This window comes from Camelina sativa, chromosome 8 (genome assembly GCF_000633955.1).
Source record: "Camelina sativa cultivar DH55 chromosome 8, Cs, whole genome shotgun sequence".
NCBI classification, from domain to species: domain Eukaryota; kingdom Viridiplantae; phylum Streptophyta; class Magnoliopsida; order Brassicales; family Brassicaceae; genus Camelina; species Camelina sativa.
Window position 1 is genome coordinate 2,581,672 of NC_025692.1, and position 7,893 is coordinate 2,589,564.

Consider the following 7,893-nt stretch of genomic DNA (forward strand, 5'->3'; position numbering starts at 1 on the left):
ACTGCACTGAAGTGTTTATGAATCGTGTCCAAAGCTGGGCCATTGTTTGATTGTTGTATATTAGTAGTATACACATTTGATAAATAAATAGAGTAACTGGTTAAAGAGATAAGAAGAAAAAAAAAAAAAAAAAAAAAAAAAAAAAAAAAACTAATGAATATACCATAGTGATTTCAGTGCGACGGAGAAAGGTGCGTTGGTCCAGTTCCACTGACATTACATCACTCGGACGTGTGGATAAATCTCGGAGCTGTCACAAATACAAAAATGCATATATAAAAGTTAAAACCATCTCAATCATCATCATGATTCATGACACATCAACATTCAGACTTAGGCTATGAATGGTAACCACTTAAATGCGGTTTTGGAGGTGCGTTTTTTTTTTAATATACTAAAGTCAACATTCAACACATTTAAAACAAATTTGCGTTTTCTTAAAAAAAAAAAAAAAAAATCGCGGATTTTGGGGCACAAATACAGGACCGTTTTTCTATACTAAAAGAGTCTGATATGTAGCGGTCCATTACAAATCCGCAATCAACAGTTATTTTTTTGATTTTTTTAATTTAAATAAGCTATATATACGGATATGCATATCTCAAAAATAACAACAAATTTATCCCACTTTCCCTATTTTAACTCACTTCCCAAAAAACACTCACGATTGAACCCAAAAAAAAAATTATTTCCTTGTTTATAGGCTTGCAACATTTACTAAGGTGAGCTGTTTTTTTTTCTAATCGGTACTACAATTTTTTTTTCCACACTAATGGATACTACTACTATTATTATCTTGTTGTTCAAATAAATTTTAGTTCAAATAATAATAGTTTAATTAAATTATTTTTGTATCAATAATTTAATTAGAATACACTTATATATAATATATTAACACTCTTATGAAATCTATAAGAGATATTTTTTTTAGTTTATACTCATAACAATTAAATATATGATTCAATATTTCTTATTTTGTTTTGCAATTTAAAAATTTGTTATAGTAGTAGTAGGTTATATATATTTCATTAATCTTTAAATAGATACATATATTTACTACAGATAGTGTTTATTAAATATTTAATTTAAAATAGTTCATAACATACAATAATATACAAATATACTAATTATTAATAAATTTATTTATAATATATAATCTGCACCGCTTTTTTTTTTTTTTTATCATTCACACAATTAATACTGAACCGCAAATAGTTTTTCACCAATCAAATATCATTATGTACCGCTTATTTTGTATAAACCGCACTTGTCCCGCAAACCGCAGTTGATACATACCGCACTAAAAAATCGCTTTCCCCACACAACCAAATAAGCAGTCACCGTTCGGACTCTTATGGTCCGAATGGTAACTGCGGATTTGATGGTGCGGGACAAATAATTTCATAGTGCGGTACGGTTTAACTGCGGTACGTGCAGGACAAATGCATTTGCGGGACGAATGCAGTTTATGCAAAATAAACGATACAAAATCATGTTTGATTGGTGAAAAATAATTTGCGGTGCGGATTTCATATTATTTTTATTTTATTTTGTATAATTATATAATTTAATTTGTTTTGTATTAATAAAGAAATATCTATATATATGTGAATTTTATAATTTAGTAACTATAATAGATTCATTATCAAAACAAAAAAAGAACTGATATATCTTAATATCTTAATAGTGTTGATTATTTTCAACTGAATAATAATAATAATAATAATAATTTCAACAAAGCTTTAATGAAAAATAACTAAAAAACAATAGCCAGCAAAAAAAAAAAAAAGGACAAAAACTTAATAGGCTAAGTTAATACAAACCCATTTAAACAATTCCCACACGTGCACAAGTAACGCGACACGAGATCATCTTCTTCATTTAGCATTAGGGTTTATGAAAAACTCAGATTCTAAACAGAGCCATCAGTCTGATTGTAAAAAAAAAACAGAGCCGTCGGATCGAAGGTACATGTGAGTAGATGAAAAAGAAGAAAGAAGAGGAGAGATGAGAGGAGAGATAAGTATATTCTATATAGATACATGTGAGTAAAAAAAAAAATTACAGGATAAATATTGCGTAATTGGGCAAAACCGCTGGGTAAAAGGTTGATATCATATCAGAGTGCGGTTCAGTACATTATCCAGCATTCAAAACCGCAAATTTTTTTTTTTTACTTTTTTAAAAAAACCGCAAATTGTTAAAAAAAATCTTGATTGGTGACAAAATGCGTTTTGTGCGGTTTTCACTTTTCAATTCAGCTTTTGTAAGTTACCATGGCCTTAGTAGTTCTACACATTTTGAAGGGGTAAGTCTGAACACTTACACTTTACATATATATTCTTGAATTAAAAAAAAAAACAAAAAAACAAAAAAAACTAATGAAGTTCTTTATGGATTTCAGTGCGAAGGAGAAAGTTGCCTTGTTGGTTCAGTTCGACTGACATTACATCACTCTGACGTGTGGATACATCTCGGAGCTGTCACAAATACAAAAAAAAAAATTGTAAATAGAAAACCATCTCAATCATCATCATGACACAACAACATTCACACTTAGTAGTTCGTTTCTTCAAGTAGCTTTATATGATAAGTAGACTACACATTTTAAAGGGGTAAGTCTGAAAACATTATTCGAATGAGGATAATATAATTAAGAAAGTCAAACCCTAAATAAATAAATACTCACTCGATTGAAGAGCACTGTTTTGCCACTTCCGCCTAGACCAGACAACAACACAACCGTACTAGATTTCTTACGTCCGAAAAAGTGATCTGCAAAACTCATACAGAAATTAGGAGAAAGAGATCAATTCCGACATGCGATCATGGTGTCTAATTAATACCTTACCAATTAAGAGCATAATGATCGTTTGTAACACAATAAAAGTGGCAACAAAAAGAGCAGTCTCTGTTTGTCGAACAGACTCAATTACTCGATGCAACCACTGCTCCGCCTGATTTTTCAAACCCTCCAAGTTGTTCATCTTTTTCTTTTATTCCTCTCTCTGTGGGTTTCACTGCATCTGTCTCCAAAACAGAACAAGTGGTTAGGGTTAGGGATATGATGATGACTCATGTAGCGTTATTATATAGCTGCGAAATCTCGGTTTAGATAAACCCGATCGGTTCCGTTTATTAGAAATCCGAAATTCCAAATCAATTTCTCCCATAGGTTCGAACCACTGCACCGAGAACCAAAGATTTCGGTTCTCTCGGTTCGGGTTTGTTCGGGTAAAACCGTAAGCCCAGGTTATTATTATAAACAAACCCAACTTTATTATGAAACTTAATGGGCCAAGAAAAAGAAGCCCAAATATGTAAAAACCACGCGCCTATGTATCTTGTCTTCTCACTCTCTCTTTTCTGATTCTTCTTCTTCTTTTTTAAGACTTCTCATTCTTGAGCTTTAAAGCGGTGATGTTGTTTCATTAAAGCTCAGGAACTTGTCGGGTTCGCTCGTCTCTGTTTTATTGTTAATTTTGCTTTGCGAAGAGAGATAGTGTTCCTGAGGAATTAATTCTGAAGAGAGGAGATTATAGTGTTTAAAGTTGTATTTATATTTTTGAAGAAGAAGAAAGATCTCTCCTTTGAATCTGTTTATGTAGATACAAACCAAGACCATAACAATGTATGTGGCTCGAATATTTACAACCATACATTTTTTTTTCACCTAAAATTAGAAAATACACACTACTACTGTGCAAGGAGGATCTTCTGCATAGAACGAGAATATATTGACACATTTTGTTCTCCTGGAAAGTTGCAGAGAGAACTTGGTCCGACTCTAACCTTCCTTGTTGTTGTCGAAGTAATAGAGAAGATGAAAGTTATGCTGTTCTTACTGTTGTTATCTTGAAGCTGAGAGAAACCTGTGGAATCTTCCTATTCTATTTTGTGATGATTTATCCAGTGACAAGTTGTTGCTCTTCTTCTGTTTCTTCTTCCTGTGGAAGAAATCCTCTGTGTCCAAAACATACGAAATCTACAACACGAGATGTTACGAGTCACATAAGAGCTAGATTCTGAAAACAAAAAAAACTCAGTAGTTTGGTTGAAGATCAGTATCTATTGTTACCTTGTAGGAAGAGCAAGACATCTTGCACTCAAGGCCATTGATTACTTCTACATCTTCCATGGCCTTGCAAGCTACTGCAAGATCATCCAGACCGCTGTATCCACGCATGTTCCTGCACACACACAATGAAAGAATTGGATTTATATGTGACTAGAGAAAGGTGTGAAAGCTACTGAAACTCAATATACCTTTGTAATACAATGTCTTGTAGCTCTTTCTTCCCTGATGAGTTGGAGAGAAACTCATTTTTCAAATAACTTGCAAAAGTGGGATCCATGGTAACTGCAGAAGCCTCGGGCTTTTCGGTTATGTTATCCATAAGCTGGATTGACAAACAAGGTGGAGAGGAAGACTGCATATATGAATACACAGGAAAAAAAAACAAGTTAACAGGCTCAATGAATCAGCATTCTTTCTCAATAATGAAGAGAATTGGTTTAGGGTTCTTACACATTCCAACCGATATATGTTTTCCTCATGAAGGAGGATCCTAGCGTTTTCATAATATACTGAGTCAATTACCCTCCCATGTTTCCGGGAATTCTCATACTCATACAACTGAAGAAGCTTATTGTCCATATCGTCAGCTACAACAGCTTGAAGCTGCAACAGATGAAATGAAGTTAGAATTTTTGAAAGAATGTACTGTTGAAAAGTAAAAATGATCAACCTAAATAAAATAAGNCATGGCCTTGCAAGCTACTGCAAGATCATCCAGACCGCTGTATCCACGCATGTTCCTGCACACACACAATGAAAGAATTGGATTTATATGTGACTAGAGAAAGGTGTGAAAGCTACTGAAACTCAATATACCTTTGTAATACAATGTCTTGTAGCTCTTTCTTCCCTGATGAGTTGGAGAGAAACTCATTTTTCAAATAACTTGCAAAAGTGGGATCCATGGTAACTGCAGAAGCCTCGGGCTTTTCGGTTATGTTATCCATAAGCTGGATTGACAAACAAGGTGGAGAGGAAGACTGCATATATGAATACACAGGAAAAAAAAACAAGTTAACAGGCTCAATGAATCAGCATTCTTTCTCAATAATGAAGAGAATTGGTTTAGGGTTCTTACACATTCCAACCGATATATGTTTTCCTCATGAAGGAGGATCCTAGCGTTTTCATAATATACTGAGTCAATTACCCTCCCATGTTTCCGGGAATTCTCATACTCATACAACTGAAGAAGCTTATTGTCCATATCGTCAGCTACAACAGCTTGAAGCTGCAACAGATGAAATGAAGTTAGAATTTTTGAAAGAATGTACTGTTGAAAAGTAAAAATGATCAACCTAAATAAAATAAGATAAAATCGAGTGATCATTACCTGTTTAACCAATTTGTATATCAGTTTCTCCAGGGTGAATAAAACATATGACTGGTTTCCGATAATAGCTCGGCATTCATCCTCAAACTTGGAATTATCAGCTGAGCCATTAAGCAGACTAAACAGAGCATTCATAAACCTGCAGAACATACAAATACGACTTTATGAGTTCTTTTTATTGAACTGAACAAAGAATTTGCATAGTAACATAAGCAGTGGACCAATTCTATATCTACATCCATCGGTTAAGTATCTACCTTGCATAAGGATCTGGTGAATTTTTATCTTTCGTGTTTCTCAGTTTCGTTTCACCTCCTGTGCAATATCTTTTTGCAGACAAAATTCTCTCGTACAGGAACTGTGGAAATCCAAACCCAGTTAAAAATAATTACTAAACCTTTTCAAGGTAAAACATGTTTTCAGACTTCAATCTGAGAAATCATATCATAAGAAACGATTGCACTTACTCGATGAAGCCTGAAAAGAACATAAAAGTCTTCATTCCCGTAGAAAACTCTGCATCCTTGGTTTCTCTCATCAAGCAACGCCGCTGCAGCTACATGCTTTGAAAGAGGCTTAACGGATAATAGAACTCGTTCTGATGATGGAAACAACCCTTTGTCTTCTTCTATAAGATGTGACTCCATTCCCTCTGCCTCTCCTTCACTTTCAGCTTTACCATCAATCTCATCATGCTCACCCTCTTCCTCCACGCCATTATCTTCCTGTGAACATTCATCACCAATAGATTCAGTTCCCGACGCATCCTCACCAGCTTCTGAAGCATCATCACCATCCTCACCATCAGCATCATCATCATTTTCTCCTTCAGCTTCAGCTATATGTTCTGGTTTGGCAGTAGCATTCACACCATGATCTTCATAAACAACAAAGTTGTCTTCCGAATCACCAATAGGTGATAATTCACCTTCCTCCTTCTCAATTTTGGCTGGACCACCAGATTCATCATAATTACTGTTGGCTTTAGAAGCATCTGACTGCACTCCATTTGCTGAAACTATAGTTCTGCCAATATCGTCTCCCTAGAGAGATGGCCAGGAACAAAGAGAATGGTCAGAAGAATCCAAAACAAGCAGAATAGACAATTAAGAACATATAATAANGGAAAAAAAAACAAGTTAACAGGCTCAATGAATCAGCATTCTTTCTCAATAATGAAGAGAATTGGTTTAGGGTTCTTACACATTCCAACCGATATATGTTTTCCTCATGAAGGAGGATCCTAGCGTTTTCATAATATACTNCAGTACCTGCGTACGTTGAATGGTATCAACTTTATCTATAGCTTCTTCATTTGGTTTGGATAAAATGCCCCGTGAACCTTGAAAATAAAAGTAAAGCGCAAGACACGTTAAGGTAGGTATAGCACACAAACTGAAGAAAAAGGTTTGAAGTTCAATCCTGAAAATACCTGACGAGTCTCCGCTTCTTACTTTGCCATTATTGGTTTCTACCACACTTGGGACAGCTGCACATGACGTGGCTACTCTTTCATCAACATCTCCAGATCCTTTATCAGCTCCATTTCCAACTTCTTGATCTTTTTGGGGGTTTTCAGCACAGGTGGCAACATCTTTATTAGCAGGATCACCATCCTTACGAATTTCTTTCCCTGAAGAATCCTTATTCAACAAACCAGTCCTGCCATTTTTGGAGACCCCAGATGAAGCATGCTCATCTCCATTAGCAGCCAAGTTTAGTTTCCTGGAAACCGAACCTATCACGTCAGAACTCATATTAGCCTCCTTGCTGGTAAATGCACCGTGATGCTTGGTTTCTACAACTACTTCAACAAAATCTGACCCCTTGTCCTTGGGTGGAACACCAAGCATCAGCTCCAAGAAATTACCCCAGAGCCTCAGAACTTTACCGATCTGCTCTTTTGAAGAACATATCTCCTCGCACGAAAATTGGACTAGATTGAACAGATCTTCATGAATAGTTCTGTCCATATATTCATACTTGAGTTGAGTAATTATTGGTTGTCTGTAACCAGCAGATATAGACAGAAGAACATCATCTTCTTTTTGAGACTTCTCTTTCAGGTCCTTGATTTCAGACACCAGCGCTGAAATTCAACCAAGGATTCAATAAAAATTTATGAGAACAAATAAGTAAATGCAAGAATAGACATGACAGATGAATGTATGCGATAAGACCAATCGCATTGGTTACTTATATACACTGAACACGTTCCAAGAGTTTACTTGCCTTTTGCACTCAAATTCTTGGAATCTTGCTGCTTAAAATAGAAGCTCCGGTGATCAAGTGATTTGTAATGGTTTTTCGCATACACATCCGCCCAGACCACATTAAAACCTTCCCGGCATTTTGTCCATTCATCTTGTTTCTGCTTCAATCGAGTTAGAATTACAGGAAGAGCAGAGGCTGGATTCTTACGTATCATGTCTGTCACGTCAAGACCATGGTCACCATAAAGCCTCTCTATGCACCTTAAATT

General features: G+C 35.2%; 2 protein-coding genes and 1 long non-coding RNA gene across 4 annotated transcripts in view; all 3 read right to left on the reverse strand.

The window, feature by feature from the left end:
• Positions 2,217 to 3,042, reverse strand: LOC104705774. Its single transcript, XM_010421845.2, has 3 exons — positions 2,852 to 3,042; positions 2,690 to 2,775; positions 2,217 to 2,480 (listed from the first exon to the last, which is right to left on the reverse strand). Exons 1-3 carry the CDS (start codon positions 2,985 to 2,987, stop codon positions 2,379 to 2,381), a joined length of 324 nt encoding a protein of 107 aa, XP_010420147.1. The 5' UTR covers positions 2,988 to 3,042; the 3' UTR covers positions 2,217 to 2,378.
• LOC104709142 (paired amphipathic helix protein Sin3-like 2) overlaps positions 3,537 to 7,893 on the reverse strand; it is an 11,691-nt gene continuing 7,334 nt past the window's right edge. For both annotated transcript variants that reach the window (XM_019228271.1, XM_019228270.1), the window contains exons 15-25: positions 7,644 to 7,885; positions 6,844 to 7,500; positions 6,683 to 6,753; positions 5,879 to 6,454; positions 5,669 to 5,769; positions 5,412 to 5,550; positions 5,157 to 5,309; positions 4,895 to 5,058; positions 4,770 to 4,818; positions 4,079 to 4,141; positions 3,537 to 3,985 (exon numbers count right to left, since the gene is read on the reverse strand). In XM_019228271.1, the coding sequence (XP_019083816.1) occupies positions 3,851 to 3,985; positions 4,079 to 4,141; positions 4,770 to 4,818; positions 4,895 to 5,058; positions 5,157 to 5,309; positions 5,412 to 5,550; positions 5,669 to 5,769; positions 5,879 to 6,454; positions 6,683 to 6,753; positions 6,844 to 7,500; positions 7,644 to 7,885 (2,350 nt within the window). In that variant the 3' untranslated portion in view covers positions 3,537 to 3,850. The remainder of the gene's footprint in view (positions 3,986 to 4,078; positions 4,142 to 4,769; positions 4,819 to 4,894; positions 5,059 to 5,156; positions 5,310 to 5,411; positions 5,551 to 5,668; positions 5,770 to 5,878; positions 6,455 to 6,682; positions 6,754 to 6,843; positions 7,501 to 7,643; positions 7,886 to 7,893) is intronic.
• On the reverse strand, positions 4,266 to 4,702 carry LOC109125838. Its single transcript, XR_002032943.1, has 2 exons — positions 4,529 to 4,702; positions 4,266 to 4,430 (listed from the first exon to the last, which is right to left on the reverse strand). It is a non-coding gene; the product is annotated as an uncharacterized LOC109125838 (long non-coding RNA).